Genomic DNA, 19365 nt, shown 5'->3' with positions numbered 1-19365 from the left:
AGTACCACCAGGCAGATCGTGGCCCAGTGGGTCATCCCCTGCGAGTGTCAGGGCATTGGAGACCGCTGTGTATTGCATGCTTGGCTGTAATATTATTAGGATAACTGTCCCTCCATGTAGCGGTAAATGCCGCCAGAGTGTCCCTTGGTGAGGCTGCCTGCGGTAAGTTCTGCGGTTTGTGCCTTTCGTGTCGCTTACTTTGTGGGAGTTTAGTAGTAGGCATCCTCTTCCTAGGTATGGGGATACACCCCGCAGGTCTCTCCAAGTCCTCTGGGTCCTGTCGGCATGCTGTTGGGCACAATATCCGTAGGTCTGTGCGGTCATGTGACCCAGCCGTGGGGTGAGTGCAGGTCGTGTGCCGATCAGATCACCTTGTCCCAGTGCGCGTAGCGGTACGGCCTGGCTGTTACAAGGGGACAGCTTTTCAGGGCCTGCCTCAGGCGATGGTCCTCAGTCTTGGAAGTAGGAGGCTTGGTTAAGAAGCTCTTAGTTGGCGCTGTCTGCGCGGCTTTTCTCCAGCGGCTTGTGGGGCAGTTACCGCACATTCGGCCATTTTGTGGAGGCCGCGTGGCGGTCGTTGGCAGCTGGTGCCGAGCTGCCCAGGGGCGCCTTGTGGGTGGTTGCCCGCCTGGTGGGGACCGGGATAACCCCCACCGGTCCAAAGGGGGGGGTGAACGGGCCCGGGAGGGCTCCAGTCGTCTCTGTAGTCGGGGGAAAAGCAAAGCAGCGGCCGTCTGCTCCGCTCCCCCCCCGGGTAGGCCTCAGTCTCCAAGCCCCAGAGCATCTCACCGGGACCCAGAACCACTCCGGGACACTCCAGGATCTTGTACCACGGCTTCCAGGGTGTTTCAGGCCGAGTTGAGTGGGGAATTGCCCGATATTAGCTGATTTCCTCAGGAGCCATAGTGACTTGCAGCCTGCTAGCATGGCCGCCCGGCCCCGCCCCCTCTATAATATTTTTATTAATATTTCTAAGAATAATCTAACATGCAAAGGCAAAACAAAGTAATTGTACATTATAAATATACTTAAGAAAATCATACATATAATAAACATGCATAAAACAAATATACTTTAAATTTATGGGGGGGGGGGTTCAATTAACAAATTGAGTATAACTTTGTTTTGAGCTAAAATGTGTAATTTATTTGTGCCTGCTATACTGTAACAGAATAAAACCCCAAATATTTATTTTAATGTAAATAGTCTCTACAATTCCATACAGCCAATTATACATTTTTATTTTAATGTCAAATGGATTTTTGTTTAAATAAGTACAGTATATGATTTTTGTAAAAAAAATATATATATATTGTTAGAAAAATAGCTGTGAAAAAGATACATTAAACGTGGAAGGCTTCTAAATTCCATTTATTCTGGTTTTATCTTCTGTTTTTTTGCAATGGCATGCTTTTGTAAAGATTCTATGAGAGGCCTATGCTCAGTTTGTAGACACAAGAGCCATCTGCTGGTCGTAAAGCAGATTGCAATAAAAGACAATGCACATTTACAGTTCTATATATTTGAACTCTACAGGATTATCATGTCTTTTTATTTATACTCATAACAGACAGCAAAATCCTGCAGAAGAGAGCTTGAAAATTAATATTTCAACATTAACGTTTCTAGTTAATTTTAAACTAAAATCATTTTTAGAGCAGTGATAGTAACATCACAGCCATAGAACTAGGAAACTCGGGTTTGTATACGGGTCAGACCACCACATCAGTAAGTATCCTTGGAAAAACCACCTAACGATATATGTCCACCTACCTCAAATCCTCACAGATTGTAATCACATTTGAGTAGAGTCTTCTTTACCTTAAAATATTTCCTTTCTATACTTGTAGAGTGCTGGGAAATATGTGAGTGCTATACAAAATGCTATTAATAATAATATTTAGTTTGCTTCTACTTTTAAAAGACCCATATGCAATCAAGGTTGTTGCAATTACTTTTATATGTGTGTATACTCGAACAGAATGAAATAGATTATCTTTGCTTTTTTTGATTGCTTATCATCATGTACCCCTGTACCTGTCTGCAACAGACAATATCCACAAATATTGTATTTTACAAGGGTCAATATTGATGCAAACTGTTTACTGCAGCAAATTATTATCTCGTCCTCGTTATTTTAGATAACCTTACCGTGCAAACTTTTTTGCTTTGTTTATGTTGGTACTAACTTTCATAACATCAACAAAGGAATAGATTTAGGCATAAAAATAACGAGCTGTTCATATTGGTCCATTGTTAGGAAAAACTAGCCCATCGCTATTGTTCTACTTGTCCGTTACATTGCATTAGCATTTAAAAAAGCTCTCACAGCTTTGCTCTCTGTAAGAGTCTTCCCAGTTTAAAGGGACACTCTATTGCCCCCCAAAAAATGAAAACACACTAATACTAAATAAGAACATACACACCCGATGGATGAACTTAATTATGTGTTAGTTTTTTATTTGGGGTATATCTAAAAAAGCTTGCAGATCTCTTGTCAGCAGCTTTTATAATTTTTCCCCTTCTAATCCCACCCAATCTTTCTGTAACTGTCCAATCACAGACTTCCCAAATGTAGCTTGTGACGGACCGCCTGGCACCCGACCAGGTACCAATCGCTGCTTCCTAGTACTTGCGAGCACCATAAGCACTGCAATGGAACACCATAACAACCGTAAACCCCACAAATCACCACAGCTTGGCTGGGGTCGCACTGTCCACCACCCACACTGGACCCAAGACGAGGATCCAGCTTCCAGTGGGTAGACCTCTCCTAGTCCAGAGAGTAAAGCAGGATAGCTCTTACAAGAGCAAGTGGTTATAATCCAGGGGAGTATAGTGATTATAGCAATCCCCAGAGTGAATCCCCTAAACTTGAGCCTAGACTTCATGAAGGGTAAAACTAATCTGTTTAAAGGCAGCCACAACTGCCCTTATATGCAGGTCCCCATGCAAGGGGCACTACCTCCTGGACCTGAGAGTAGACTACAGTAAAAAAAATATTCACGATTACATTGGTTCTCCGGTCCAGGATACTCCCATACAAAAAAGGTCAATCCCTCCCCTACGCCTGGGAGATAATTGCGTCAGCACTGTTATCAACTCAATTATCTCCAGGCACAGAAAACATACATTTTTACAAAACCCTCAAAACACCTTAAAACACGAAAAATCCCCACAAAAGTTACATCTCCTGATAACGCTGATCTGGGTGACCAACGTATCAAAAAATCACAAAAAGAAACAATGTGTGTGTGCACCCACCACAGTGTAATAAGTGCTCAATTTATATCAGCAGAAAGAAACTTCCCTGCATAGGATAAGGTTCCCAACAATATCCCCAAAGACTTCCTTTCTTCCACAAAAAAAGGGGGATGATCTGCTGAACCAATCACAAATAAAGCAACATAGCATATAACTGTGTATATAAACATATTATAAGAATTGTGTTCACAAGTGGCCACTCACACTTTTACTGAAGTTTGCAAGCCTTGAATATTTTTCTTTTCAGGATGAGAATTCCAAATCTTCTATCTGGGTTGGAATCTCTATAGATGCATTTAGATATATGTGCTCATGAAAGGAAATATAATAAAAACATGTTTTTATTATATAAAGGGAATCTCCATAGATGCATTTAGATATATGTGCTCAGGAAAGGAAATATAATAAAACAATTTTTTTATTATATTTCCTTTTCTGAGCACATATATCTACATGCATCTATGGAGATTCCAACCCAGATAGAAGATTTGGAATTATCATCCTGAAAAGAAAAATATTCAAGGCTTGCAAACATCAGTAAAAGTGTGAGTGGCCACTTGTGAACACAATTCTTATAATCTGTTTATATACACAGTTATACGCTATGTTGCTTTATTTGTGATTGGTTCAGCAGATCATGCCCCTTTTTTTGCTTGTATCAAAAAATCACCCAGATCAGTTCAGGGGTTCAGGTCCCATGCCCAAAACAGTTCCAGAGAATCAGGGCTTGCGGTCAATCTAGTTCGGTAGTTTAAATACTGAACAAACTACCAAACACAGTCAATGTTCTCACCCTGGAACTTGTTCCCCTTGTTCGTGGGAACATTTCTACCGAACAGCGCCTTTCTAAGTGTCGTAGACCCGAACACAGGCGATGTTGGAAGTTTAGCAGTGTACCAGAGTTTCTGTGTCCGTTTTCAGTTCCATGAGATTCATGCCCAAACACCGCTGCCAGCTTTCATGCGAACAAGATGGCCACCACATCGTGGTCGTCCATAGGAATTGCTGCCACCCAGATGAACACTTAGAACACTGCAATGGAAATTGCTACAAAGTAGCAATTAACCTTAACAAGCTCCAGGGTGGTCTCTGGTTCGTGCGGATGTTGGTTCCTGAACCAAATATAAAATCCCACAAACCAAGTCTGTTCACGTCATTTTTTTAAAGGGCTCATAGTCTTTTGTTAAGAGGCTGGCCAGTAGGCCCCTCCAAGCACCCGTGACATGGTTCAGTTTCGTCACATAGCTCAATGAGAAGTCTTTGCAAGGCAGGTGCTCTGGAAAATTGCTGCCTCTTGAGTTTAGCTCCATTGAGCTAATTAAACAGGAAGTAACAGGACCACTTGTCTGATTGACAGCCAGGGGGGTGTAACAAGGTTCATTTATAAAAGTGTAATTTTCTATTGAAACCTATTGACACACTATTCACACACAAATCACTTCAGAAAGTACTTTAGGTGTGTGGAGTGTTCCTTTAAGCAGTAAAACCTACAATAATTAGCAAAATTTTATAGTGCACATACCTAATCAAGGACTAGCTTGTAGTGGTTGATATATACCGTGTCGTCAATTTATAAAACATGTACAGCCTACCCATATAAAACATTAAGTAATTAGAGCAGCCACAAATATCATGTGGGATAGATTGTTCTTTCTATTGAATTTCTGTAATTTCATTGCAAGTAATCTATATTGTAGCAACATTTTAAATGTATTTTCCTGCCGTCCTGTGCTTAATGAGATCTTGTTAATACAAAACATCTTTTTTCTGCTAACATTTCTTTTTATCACTATTTCATTTCAGCTTAATACTTTGCATGTTATTTCTGATTTTTTATTTTTTTTATCACAGATTCTTTGTCTTAGTCAGAAAAGGAGATAGCGTGCCATTAAGTAAAAAAACAAAAGAGAGTTTGTGAAATTGAAGAATCCTATGAATGGAGCTTTATCAAGACAAAACAAGTGGTATTTTGGGTGTAAATGTCTAAATGTATAGAATCATTATATTGGTTTCGATGGTGATAACTCCGTTTTTAGCCATTTGTCCTTGATTTGCACCTGTTTCTGCCTTTGTAAATATCCAAACATATAATTTATCTTCTTGCAATCTTTGACAACGAGGTGTGTTCCCAAATTTTAAAGAAGTTATTTGATAAAAAAAAAAGAAGTAATTATCACAGTAATATTGTAGTAGCTTTTTATGTTTTTTTTTTTTTTTTTGCTTGATTTAGATGACCTGGACAGACCTTGTTAACTCACTTTACAATTATTGGCGATTACATCTGTTCCTTAAGGACATTAAGAGTTGACTAAGTGAAGGGCGTAGAAAGTCAAACATCATCAGTAAGGTCAAAGTGTTGAGCTTGAGATACCTTATTGTATTTTCAAGCTTTCCAGATCTTTTTGAATTTAGTGGTTCGATACCCACTATCCCAACAAGTGGGGGTTTTAGAAATATAATTCTGAGAGAGTTTGGAGGTTGTAAGGTGCCAGTGGAATAATAATATTGCACCAAATGCCCTGTTTTACTCGGAACTTGTAGTGTAGCTAATTATGCTCTTTTTTCACTTGCAAAATATGACAGTAAGGACATCAAGAATTTATTAGGGACTTCAACAGGAAATGTCCAGAATATAATACAATAGTCTGGGTAGGACTGACATTCTTAGTGTCGCTGTTCTACCCAGGAGGGAGACTGGTAGGTTTTTCTAAAAATTTAAGTCCAATTTTATTAAGGTTTGGAGGGGGGAGAAAACATACTTTCTCTTCGGCAGTTTAATGCCTAGAGAGGAGTGATGATAAATGTAGAGATAGGGCCTGAGTTGTGGACTGTCTTTTTTAAGAAATAGAGCTATAGTCTGCTAACCCTGAGATTACAGGACTGATTAAAACACATGAAGCAAAACAAGTTATTAAAAGAATGAAGATTAATTAATTTTGATAATGAATAAAACCCTCCCTGCAAGGTAACATCCACATTTAAACAATCATATATAGAAGCTTGGAGTGCACCTGCAAGCTACAGATACATTGTATAACTGCCCATTTTATGTACACTTGCATTCAGTCATCTTTAAAGATAAATCCAATAAATATATCACAGACTCAATAGCAGATTTTCATTGGCTTAAGCAGATTAAAAGCATTGCATACTAATGACTAAATTAAAATGACTGGTTGCCAAAAGGTAAAACAGTAAATAATAAAGAACACTCTTGCCTTAGAATCCTCTTGACCAGGCAGAGCAATCATTAAGAATTAAATGCAGTGTTTCAGCCCCCTCCATCCCTAAGGGGCAATGTTGTACACACTACCAACTATGCAATGCACTGGGATGGCAGCCAACATTCCAAAGAGCACAGTCTGCATTATGAACACAAGAGTTTAACCGACCTTAGCCAAACAAACTAAATTTTCAAAATTTACATTTCTACAGATGTTTATGATGAGCAAGCAGGAAACATATCTATATATCATGAATGATTCCTTAAAAGAAAATATTTTATTTTTTCAGTCCATGAGCTTGATTCAATTGCTTGGGATATGCTCATCTTAGATTGAATCCCCTAGGGTTGAATGTTTTCATATAAACAGTGACATTTATTTTTTTTTACAAGTAATTGAATACAACCTTTTTTGGGGGGGTTTCTGCAGACTAGTAGTATTGTGCGATTGGAATCCAAGATTTGTAATAAGTTATTTAAATTTGAGAAATATGATGTTCCAATAACCAAATCAGTTTCCCTGCCACACAGATTTTTTTTGTTAAAATGCAGTTAAAGTACAGGGCATGGGAACATTTTGCCAGCGTCTGAAGCTGCATTTATTAAGATGTGGGGTGAGCATAAGTGAGTATCATCTTAGAAAGTTACATATAATGCAACTTAGATTAATATATACTTGATCATGTGATTATATGGATGCTTATAACTATTTCAATATTCCCAACACTTGGGCAATTTGCTGCAATAGCTAGTTATATTTCACATAGTCACCTACATGGTTAGCTTCACTATATGAATGTATTTGTCATATATTGTTGCTATGATTATACTTACACACTTAGACACAGATCACGTGGTGCATTTTTATCACATGATTTTGTATAACGCCAAGTCCAGTATTCGGGACAAGATGACAGTGAGGGAATGATGCTTCAATTGGTGAATGTAATTGTTTAATTTGTTTTGTATATACATACATATATGCATGCTTTTATTATTGTTTTGATAATGACCCTGTAGGGTTGAGACATTGATGTTTTGGGGAATTAATTATTCAAATTGCTTTCTTCATACAAGCTTGGGTAAGCACCTAAACAGACTTATTTTTGAGTATTGCTGGATATATATATATATATATATATATATATATATATATTTACACACACAATTTCATTCTATTTGATTGCTGACATAATAAATGCTAATATTTTTAATGATTATATATTGGGCGACCTGCCTGACAAGCGAGGGAGTTCCCTGCAGCCAATCCGAGTCTTGTGATCGCGTTGACTAGACTGTCTGCAGGGGGACCACCTGGTTGTCAGACAGAACCCCCAATCACAATTGGCAGCTAGGGTGCGTATTTGGGCTGGAGGGAGGGTCTCCAGGACATGCCAGATCTCCAGGAAGTGCTAAGCCACCCTAATGTCATTACTGCCCTCTATATATAGATAAGCATAGCACACTCTAACATCGGGATTGGGTTCAGGGATTGCATCTGTAAATACCAGACATCATTTCTTATGTTTTGGTGGGAAACTCTAGAATTAGTCATGCCGCAATGTGATTCAACTGGACTTTTAGTCACCGGAATTCCAGGAACTGAATGCATCCTTTGCTGAACTCCCAGATTTGTACAACTGCTCTGTGTGCTTCTATTGTTCCCAATTTTTGCATAGTTATTGTACTGTTTTCATTTAATACTCCCCCTGCCTCCCAAGATGTTCTGTTACCATATTCCTTTTGTTTTTTTTATGTTTATATTTTTATTATCTATAAAACATATCAGACACTTTTTAATTCTTTAAAACATTGTGATGAAATTATTTTGTATAGCTTAGTAACTAGGCTTTGAAGTCAGGAAATGAGAGATTAAAAATGATCAGGAGACAGGGATTAGGTCATTTAAAAACTGGCAAATAAGTATCTGGAGCCTTCGTAAACATGGGAGTGTTGATTGTCTGTTTAATCAGGTTTAAATGGAAGGTAAATAAGTAAACATTAATTATAACAGAGATTAGGAGCAGGATTATTTAGGTCCAACTAGTGATGATTTAGGTCCAACGGTAATACAATTACACCAAAATATAATAGGAACATTGAGGTATTCTCCAAACCAAACCAAACCAAAATATAATAGGAACATTGAGGTATTCTCAACTTCCAAATGTATTATAGATAGACAGCAAAATCTTTAATTTTGTGGAACTACACATATTCTATGAAACTGCCTATTAAATTATCATCGACCATAGTGAGATTAGCTCATTTTAATAAGTCCAGGTTTTTCTAAAAGGTGTTTCTGCCTGTAATATGACATTTCTTCTATGAGAAGGTAATGCTATAGCTATCTTATGACTATGTGCAGTTCAATGTGTAAAGAGGACTAAGTACTAACTTAACTTAAAATAAATATATCAAAGGTTATAAAACAATAAATCACCTATTCAGTCATTATAGCGGTATGGAGACAACATTATTAACTTTGCTAGACTAATTAAGATTTGTAGTTTATCTGAATAAAGACGTTATTTAATACAATAGTGATATCAGGTCTCCCAACAGTCCTGATTTCTGCAGGACAGTGCCAATTTTGAGGTACTGTACCACCATCCCACTTCAGTTCTCTGGTGTCTCATACATGGGCACACCATGGACCTGTCCCTTGGCAGCAGAGCATGAGCTCATCAAAAGATGAGTTGGAGCTTTGCAGCGGGCACTAGAACCATGGAGAAAGTGCATCAGCAGCACTTCCTGCAAGGTACCGAAGGGTTTTCCAGATTAGACTGTCCAATAAGGGCATCAGCAGGGATGTGGGTCGCATCATTGCCAGTGCTCCCTCAGGGCCCTGTCCATCTAGGTCTTTCTTACTTACATAGCATTGTTGGGAGGTATGTGATATGGTTTAGATTGTGTATAGATTACTTGAATACCTGGATTGAAAAATCCAAAAACTCAACTATTTTTGAAGGACACCTTTTATTACTCTCAAATGCCCCTGACAATTCCCTATTGAATGAACACACCTTGTGGTGTTGTGGCAAATATGACTTAACAAAAAACCTCTCCAAAAAAAGAAAGTGTATCTCCAAAATATTTTTGGTTTCAAACGTTCCATCGGTTTTTCCTCCCTACTAATGTGAAGTAGTGGATATTCCTGAACAAATATTTTTCTTGAGTTTTTATTGTAAAACAAATAACTGTATACAATACAATACCAATAGCATAAAAACAACTATAACTTCAATTAAATGCTACAAGATTATGTTATATTATAATCATGGAATTATGTTTTTATATCCATTTGCAATAACTAAAACTTGTGCTGGCATATATTGCATTCATTTTTTATTGCAATTTATATGGTTTCCTTTCACTGAAGTCGGCTTGTAAATCTGGAGAAATACAGCGGAATGTGAATGCTTTTTGCTATTGCTCTTTCTACTAGAAATATGTAAATAAAAGTATATGTGGACACATATTTTTCTTTTTAAGAGACATTAACTGAGGTAATAATTTTAAAAAGCACCAGTATGATAGTCAGGGATAATACAGACAGCACAGTTAATTAGAATGTTCCTTCTTCTGTTTTGTCGTTCTGCTGTAAATAGCATTACACACAATAATCTTATTTTAAGCACATTTCATTTGCTAAGGATCTTATAGTCTTAGTGGAAGAAATAGAGTCTAGAATTGCATTAAGTATTGTAACGTTTACAGGAATTGTCTTTTTTTATTTCGTTCAACATGCTGTAGCGAATGAAAGAAAAAGATAAATAAAACATTATACCATGACAATTTATGAACAAAAACATACATAGTTATCAAAATGTTACCAAAGTTGTTTTTAAGCGTACAGGCCATTTAGAATTTTTGTAAATGAAACAGTCCCCATGCACAAGAACAAACCCCACCTCCTTCTTTTCTGTGTACTGTGTCTATGTTAAAATTGAACTAAAACTGAAATAGTTCAAATATTTGAAATTTGAATAAAAATATGTTAAAGAAAAACATGTAATGAAATATAGATTTTTTTTTAAATTGGCAGACTATGAGGAAATATCTGCCAGTAGAATCTAAATATTGTCCAGTATTTTTTTTTTTTTTTACAAGACACCATTTTGGAGCAAGGTTCTAAAAGTGCAGTTGTGACCATGGAAACCAACGGAGTGTTCCTGCCAACGGTTCAGTTTTAGAACTTTGCAGAATGACTCTGTGTACTTAAACGGCTAGGTGTCTACTTCATCTCATATTTATTAGTCACAGTATGTACCTCAAAGAGATGAGAAAATTTCAGTAGGAAATAGTATTTTTTTTAGGTTTCAAAGGAACATGGAGTAGGAAGTGTGGTTTTATATTAATAAGCACACATAAAGAAATTGTAAAAATGGATCAGGACTCTGTAACGTACCTGCCAATAGGAAATGCCAGAACAACACACAAGTGAATGTAAACTCAAAGTGATATGAAAGTGCTGCTATCCCGTCCTAATACTGGGTCTGTAGATATAGCCTGGAAAAGGTAGCAAAAGATCTAGGTTCATACTTTTAACAATTAACATGCTACAATATTTTAATACACTGTTGAAAAAAATAGAGCAGTGGTTCTTAAACCCTAAGTCAAGACCCAAACTTAGGTCCCTCTGTCTATTTTTGGGGTCTGCCCTCAATCAGGCAGATGTAATTAGTAAAAGCCCAGACAATTGTCCATAATACATACTTTTTTGTAGCATCACTTTTTTTTGTTATCACGGCACCTAGTGACAGTGAGAAAAGTCTGATCATAATATTTAACCTCTTTAATTTTAGTACATGATATACTGCACTGGGCTACTTTTAGATATGAAGAAAGGGTCACCCAACCAGTGCCTTGTCTGTTGTTTGGGTACCTGCCACAAAAGGGTAAGAACCATTGCAATAAAGCACGCAGAACATGCTAGATAACTGTTTTAACCTCTTCAGGTTTAAGGACATCTCACTAAAGCGACATGATTTGCCTTTATAAAATCCTTGAGGGGTTGGTTATTTTTAGAAATGTCAGAACATATAAAAACTGGAAAACATAAGATTAAAATATTGCATGTTTAATTCCTTTGTTGCTGTTTAATTAATTGATTGCTTTATTGTCAACATTTTTGTTTAAATATTTATTTGTTTCAAAAAGCAATGAACAAGAGAACACAGTAAAGTACTGTCTTAGCCATTGGTTTTCAAAGTGTTAAAAATGCAAATAACATTAACAAACAACCATTTAAATAATCAACTTTGATGCAGAGCCTAAGGACTAGTTTATCTGTAAATGATGGCTCTTACACAGATTTATTTGGTAACTTCCTGCCAATATTATCTACAAATTAAACATAAGCTTATTTTAGTATAATGCTTCAGTGATTTAATAATTGCAATCAAATTGAATCATTTTGAATGGTATAGAGACAATGAGACTGAAACATTCTCAATTTCAACCTTTCAACGAAAGAGATGTCACCCATGAGTGCTGAGTGAGATAGAAATTATAATTGGTGTCATTTGCAATTGATTTGATGTCAGAATGTTCCGAGGTCACCATCATTATAGTTACTAAAAAGGGCAACTTGATATAAACACAACTTCATGTTAATGGTAGAATACAGGACTGACACAGTAATACCACATTATCAATAATAGGTCAACAATCCCCAGTTAACAATTACTAACAAATTATTAATTTTACTTAAGGAGCTTCAAAGACCGAAAAACACACTATCATTTTTAATCATCTGAATTTCTTAATTAGCATACAGATATACATAAGGGAAAACATGTCACTTTTGTGAAATGTCAAATCTTAATCAGGACATATTTAATGTCACTGTGAACAATTACAAAGTCATTGAAACAACTATTATAGAATGAAAATGTGAAATGTTCAAAAAAATGCATTTTACACTCTAATTTACATATTTAACATTCTAAAAGTTTGTATGTATTGACTACTGGCTACTATATTTCATAATACATATATCCAACCAAGTATGTTTTCTTTTTAATGCAGATCTTCTGTTTCCATTTGTGGGCTTTACTGCATCATGTGTCTTATTTCCATTATATTACTAACTTGTCTTGCCCTTGTCCAACCCTTCCATCATTCCTTCACTTTACCCCACTATTAGTCATTTAGGTGGGTATCAGAAGCAGAGAGAGTGTTTGTAATATCTCACATGGGAACACCATCTCCTGTAAGGTACTGAATTGCTGTTGTTAACAGTAAACATCAGTTTTCAATGACAGGACTCATTGTTCCCATAAATGCAAAGGGAGGCATCTGGGGACATGACTTTATGTACAAAGCTAACATTTATTTTAAAAGGATCACTTTATTGGCTTGACATATACAGAATAGCATCTGTACAGTCTCCTACTTCATGGAAAGGCCAGCAACCGTTCAATAGTCCACAAAGATAACAATGTCAAAATATATTCAATAAATCCCAAATTAGTTTGTATATTTTTAATCCTTAAGAAATATTTTTATTTTACTCCTAGAAATACGTGTATTCTGAAAGTGATATTTAGCTTTCCATGAAATAAAATTATTTAAAGCTATGCAAGAAATAAAGAGAAATTATATAATTTAAAATGTTCAAATTCACAATGTTCTAAGATAAGGAAAAATATTATTGACTTTATGCAAAATCTCAGTTTGTTTCACTCAGAATTCAATAAGACTGCATCTTCTTGAAAATGTTAGTTAAGATAAAATGTCCAGGTAGACATTAAATCCAAACCTATATGATATTAAACCTTCAATACACCATTAATAAATTCCCACGTGATAGCTCTTATTGAGCATGTTTTTTTAGAAGTCCCAGACAAGACAATAAAGATCAAAACCTTTCGAATATGAAAACCTGAGAGTGGAAACAAGACACAGAAACACACGTTAACTTATAAGAAATGAGAAGTTGCCATAAAGTTGGGTTTTTGTGATGGCCTTGTATCATTACCATTACTATAAATAGTAATTACTATGGTATATACAAATTAATTTAGAAGGAGACTGAGGAAGAATGAAAATATCTGGAATATGACACAGATAAAGAAATTAGTAGTTTAAGGTTACTCTGTTATCCACAAAAAATGCATGATAGATAGTTATGTATATATATATATATATATATATATATATATATATATATATATATACACATATATAGGTATAGTGGCACTCACCCTTTCATGTTGTATACATATAAAAAAATGCCCTGGTGCAATCCCACGCTGAGTATAGACAATAAATGAAAAAGAGATGCACTCTGTGGTCTTTAAAATAAATCACTGGTATTTAATATCCAACAAAGTTACATAAATCCGATCGACGTTTCGACCTCTTCAGGTCTTCCTCAAGAAAATATATATATATATTTATTTATTTTAAATAAGTAAAAAAAAATGTTTTCTTTCATTTGTATTTATACTTTTTTCTGCAATAATATATATATATATATATATTTATATATAAAAGCTTTATATTTTCGCAATTACATTCACAACTCAGCTTGTTTAAAACCGTCAAGAAATTATCTTTGTGTTTGCTAAACATTCATATTGTTCTGTTTGACTTGAATGTTGAAGAAAGACTTGAATGTTGTCAGTTATTCATGATTATGAGATCATTGTCAAAACACTAAACACTAAAAGGCAGATTGACTGAAGTACCGCACAGATCAAGTGTTAACTGCTGTTGAAGTCAAATGCAGTTAGTGCCTGTTACTAATGCAAACATCTTGCCATGGACCTTTGCAAATTTTCAAATTACTGAACTACTGGGTGAAAAGCATTATATCCCATGACGGAGTGTAAATACATTGTATCTACAAGACCTACTTAGCATGCCTCATGTATACAGTGATGCACAATGAGGAATGTGGTTTCAAAATTCAGCTTTTTTTTTTTAAATATCATTGTAAAACAACGCTCAAGCTTGTGTTGTTTGCAATGCACTGCAATGCACTAGTCAATAACACATTTCTTGCAAGGTGTTGTGGTAGAAATGCAAAGTAACAATCCCGTTAAATGCCATGCAGCATTTGGAAAATCAGCCACTAATGGTGGCTAATGCTGTATATTCTGCTTGCAGCACCAGCAAGTGCTAAAATATTCTAGCCAAGACGTTTGCGAATGTAAATAGGGGAATGTGGAATAAATTGTTGCAATACGAATAGATCCACTTACTTTTTCAATAACCACACTGTCCATCACGATATATTAAAGGTGTTGAAAGTTGCCTATATAGAAGTGAGTAATGTGTCCTCAGTCATAGATTTATGCTCTGCATTGCCTGAAACTTGCAGAACATTTTTTTTATGAAAATGGTAATATTGCAGTTATTTTTAGCATTTTGAAATAGAATCAGACATACATATCTGCCAGTACTATTTTCTCTGTCTTTGGCCCAGGGTGCTCTGAGATATGGAAATACACTAACGCTTACAAAGTAACCCTAATCCAGACAATTAGGCCTTAGTTAGCGTGACTAGAGAAAAAATCCTAAATCATCATTAATTTCACCTTTATAGTGTTTTGGTTTAGAGGAGCAACGTGTTCCTCTGGTACAGGGCACTGAAAGGGTTGCATACTTTTTAAAAACATTAAATTAATATGTTTTAATAATGCATTAGACTCTTCTGGCCATCTATAGTAACTGATACTTGCCAAATTCTACTTCCCACCAATATGCAGGGAATTATTATCAACCAAGCATGGAATAATCCCACATCCAGGGTTGGATTTCCCATTAGGGAGTGTAGATGCACTACATGCACCTGTCCACATGGGGGCATCTGTTCCTCACTTAGAATGTACCTTTTTGAGCTTATATAGGCTGGTGAGGAGTTATAGATTGTGAAACTAACTATCTCTGACATTAACCCCTCTCTAGCCTTACCTCCCCATTTACCACAACAACTTCTATCATTATCGTTAACCCGGGATGCATTTCACAGCACTACAAGCAACGATATGCACATACATACATTTATACATATGAGGTTGTAAGATATGACAATATGTTTTTAGATCCACTTAAAAAAATCATTATACTTAATTAAATGTCTTTTGTAGGGTTGGGGAGCATGAGGTGTCTTTGAATTTTGTTCCTACAGGAACCTGACGTGTAAATCCAGCCGAGGTCACATCCTTCTAGATACAATGAGTTTATGGAAAATATGTACACAAGGGAATATAAGTGTGCAGAGGGTCCCAAATTCATTGGCCCAGTAACATTTCTATGCAAAATAATATTAATTAATGTAACTTGGTTGACAACAGTACGAGCACATGGAGACAGCATATTTAAAGGACCACTAAATTCATGCACACCACTTCAGCCCAATGCCTTCCTGACAGCCACTCAAGAAGCTACAGGATTAAGAATGGGGTAAAACTTGGTTCTCAATCAAATGCTGCTCCTAGAGTGGTGGTGCAGTGCAGTGATTTGCTGTACATACGCACTGGCTTCCCAATGCTTTCCTATGGGGATGCACTGGATTGGCTGAAATCATCAATATGGACCTGCAGTACAGCAAAGGAGAAAAGGTAAGCAAATCTCACCTTTCTCAAGCGATCCAAAGTGGGGCCAGACACCTAAGCATCTATAGAACATTATAGCATTAGAAATACATTATTGTACTAGACTTCCTTATTAGCTCTTGCATGCACAGTGTATATCTATCTTCCTCCTACCATGCCCACAATGAACAAGATATGCACCACTGTGTTTTGGGCACTTTGTTCATTGAGCATGTGGAGGATATCCCATTGTCATTAATCTGGGGACATGAGACCCAGGAATTTGCTGATACACATATTATTCTTATTCTTCTTATTATTATTTATAAAGTGGCTATAGATTCCGCAGTGCGGTACAATGGGTGAGCTGACAGACATGTAGATGAAACCAAATAAAAAGGATGCACAGAAACAGTGTGGTTGAGGGCCCTGCTCGATGAGCTTGAATGCTAGAGGTAGTGTAGTATACTGACACAAAAGGAAAAGGTAGGTCAGAAAACTAGGTTGCTAGATTAGTGTTCACTGAGAGCGTGAGTGCTTTTTTGGCAGTTGACAGTTTTTGACAGTTGCAGGGTGCGGGGAGGGAAAGCAAACTGATACACTTTCTTGAAGAAGTGAGTTTTCAATGATTTTTTGAAGGACTAGAAACTGAGTGAAAGTCTAATGGAGAAGGGAAGGGAGTTCCACAGGAATGGTGCAGCCGTAGAGAAGTCTTGAAGGTCAACATCAGAGATGGGAGTACAAGCAGAGAATAGACGTAGGTTTTCGGCAGAGCTTATGGGCCTATACGGGGCATACTTGTGTATTAAAGAGGATAGATAGGCTGGAACAGGTACCCCAATGTAGGGACTGACAGAGGGGGCAGGCATGGGAGGTGCGGACAGACAGGAAGATGAGTCTCACCGCCGCATTCATTATCGACTATAACAGGGCAAGTTGTGAACACATCAGACCACTGAGAAGCGGATTGCAGTATTCATGGCAGGTTCCACAGAGTTGAGTGAAAATAAACTGCCTTACATAACCTAAGCACCTTAGGAGACAGTCTCACACCATAAGGAGACAGTCTCTCCGACCATGTTTCATCTGTCTGTCTGTCTGTATGTCTATCGCTCTATCTACTAAAAGCAAATTACATATTCAAATACTTTTTTTTTTAAATAATGTATTTACAGTATTTCCTATTGCGGAACACATTATTTATGGAACAACTCAACCTCTTCTAAATCAGAGAAGACAAAGCGTATAAAGTAATACTATTAGTAAACCAAAACCCCCATTAGACTAGAGGAATGCTGTCTAACAAACCCAGTCTTCCATGCCAAAATCTCTAAATCAATATTCTGCCTGTAAGAATAGTCAGAATGGAAGAAAAAGTGCATCTTCGCATGCAATAATAGTAACAATAGTAATTTCATGCAGCAGTTTATGAATCGACTTTAGAATGTAAAATATTTCGTTTTTATGTTTGCAAAGTGTCATTTTAAGCATAGTGCTATGTATAAATGATCCAGTGAATTCTGAAGAAATACGATCACAGAAAAGTTGTTAGTTTGAAATATATTGTGTGTTCTATATAAAGAGCAAAATAGGTCAGTGTTCTAAAAGTGGAACAGCCACTATGGAAACGAAAAATGGGGTTTGCATTCTCTTTTACTTCCCTTTTAGAACATATGTACCATAAATGCAGTTTATTCATATTATTCATTTCATTGTTACCAGCTGCCATTTCAGAATCAACTTGAAAAAAATGGTTTATGATTTAGTTTTGTGAAATTCTCATTTAGAAAGACTTACTTCTGGGAGGATATAATGAATAAAAATGTACGTTTGGTAGGTTGTGATTTATTCGGGGTGGGGGTTTAAGGGAATATTTTTTTTCTTTAATGAATGTGAATGAGAGAAATAATATGCAAATATCAAGAACAGACAACCATCTAAAGAATGGTTGGGAACATTTTAATAATGAATGTTAATATGCCATAAAGGTTCAAAACTTCCCACAAGGAAAAAGCAAAGCTTCTCTCAAACTCCATATACTAAACTAACTTAAAGGAATATTCTAAATACATAGACAACATTCTTGCATGTTAAAGGGACACTATAGTCACCAAAACAACTTTAGCTTAATGCAGCAATTTTGGTGTATAGAGAAAGCCTCTGAAGTCTCACTGCTTAATTCACAAATATTTAGGAGTTAAATCCGTTTTGTTTCTGTTTTTGCATCCCCTGGATGTGAGTGACACAGCTTGCATTAAAAAACAAAATGGTTCTATTTTCAATCCGATGTAACATGCAACCAAATGGTTTCATTTTCAATCAGATGTAACTTACTTTAAAAGATTTTTATCTCCTAATCTGCAAATTGAACTTTAATTACACACAGGAGGACCTTGCAGGGTCTAGCAAGCTATCAACAGAGCAGGAGATTAGAAGTTAAAAGATTAAACAGAATTTGCAATAAATGAAGTAGAAACATTAGATGGCTCTTTACAGGAAGTGTTTAGGAAGGCTGTGAAAGTCACATGCAGGGAGGTGTGACCAGGGCTGTATAAACAAAGTGATTTAACTCCTAAATGGCAGAGAACTGAGCAGTTCAACTGCAGGGGCATGATCTATACACCAAAACTGCTTCATTAAGCTAAAGTTGTTTTGGTGACTATGGTGACCCTTAAAGTAAGATATGCTTTAGTGATACTCCAAGCTGATGTTAATAATGCATTTAAATACACTAGGAATATAATCCATTTTAGAACATACATACAAAACAATACATTGCTTCTCATACATACATCTCTTGTTTTTCTACAAATACTCTGGTTGAAATTCCTCAGCAAATTCTGTCACTTGCATTGTTTTCAATCGGATCATTGTAAATATCAAGTAAAACCCTCCCCAGCAAGGGATTATGATGTGTACCGTTCAGCTATTGTGAACAGTTTTATTCATGAAAACTCAGGACTAGAAATTACCCAGGAAACACATATCCTAATAGCCACATTAATTAGTTATATGCATTTGGCTAATTCACATTTATTGAGGGGAGTTACTTCTATACAGAATCTGTCATATAATCATAAACGACTATATAAGTGTTTTCCCCCAAATACCGGGCGTGAGGGAGTGGGCTACACTTCTACTGTATGTCTGCAGTCTGTTTTCTATCTTGTGCTTTTAATAAATGTGCTGATTACCGTAAGTGATTTTATTTTCTGAGTCTATTTTTCTGAACAATATAAAAAACTAAAGAGATTTGAGATCTAAATTATATAGTGAATGTAGTAAATATAGTAATAATGATAGCAAATTTCATCGATTTTTAGTTATTAA

General features: G+C 36.2%; 1 protein-coding gene across 2 annotated transcripts in view; it reads right to left on the bottom strand.

Moving 5' to 3' along the window:
- The window catches only part of TAFA5 (TAFA chemokine like family member 5), a 516415-nt gene that overhangs the window by 33764 nt on the left and 463286 nt on the right, over positions 1–19365 (bottom strand). Inside the window, exon 4 of one of the 2 annotated variants that reach the window (XM_063446792.1) lies at positions 10899–10999. The exons of the other annotated variant lie outside the window; for it this stretch is intronic. Coding sequence (XP_063302862.1) covers positions 10943–10999 — 57 coding nt within the window. The 3' untranslated portion in view covers positions 10899–10942. The remainder of the gene's footprint in view (positions 1–10898; positions 11000–19365) is intronic. 2 annotated transcript variants of the gene reach the window in all.

The sequence above is a fragment of the Pelobates fuscus genome, chromosome 3, assembly GCF_036172605.1.
Source record: "Pelobates fuscus isolate aPelFus1 chromosome 3, aPelFus1.pri, whole genome shotgun sequence".
NCBI classification, from domain to species: Eukaryota; Metazoa; Chordata; class Amphibia; order Anura; family Pelobatidae; genus Pelobates; species Pelobates fuscus.
The sequence above is the reverse complement of the archived record's forward strand: the minus strand, read 5'-3'. Positions and strand labels throughout refer to the sequence as shown.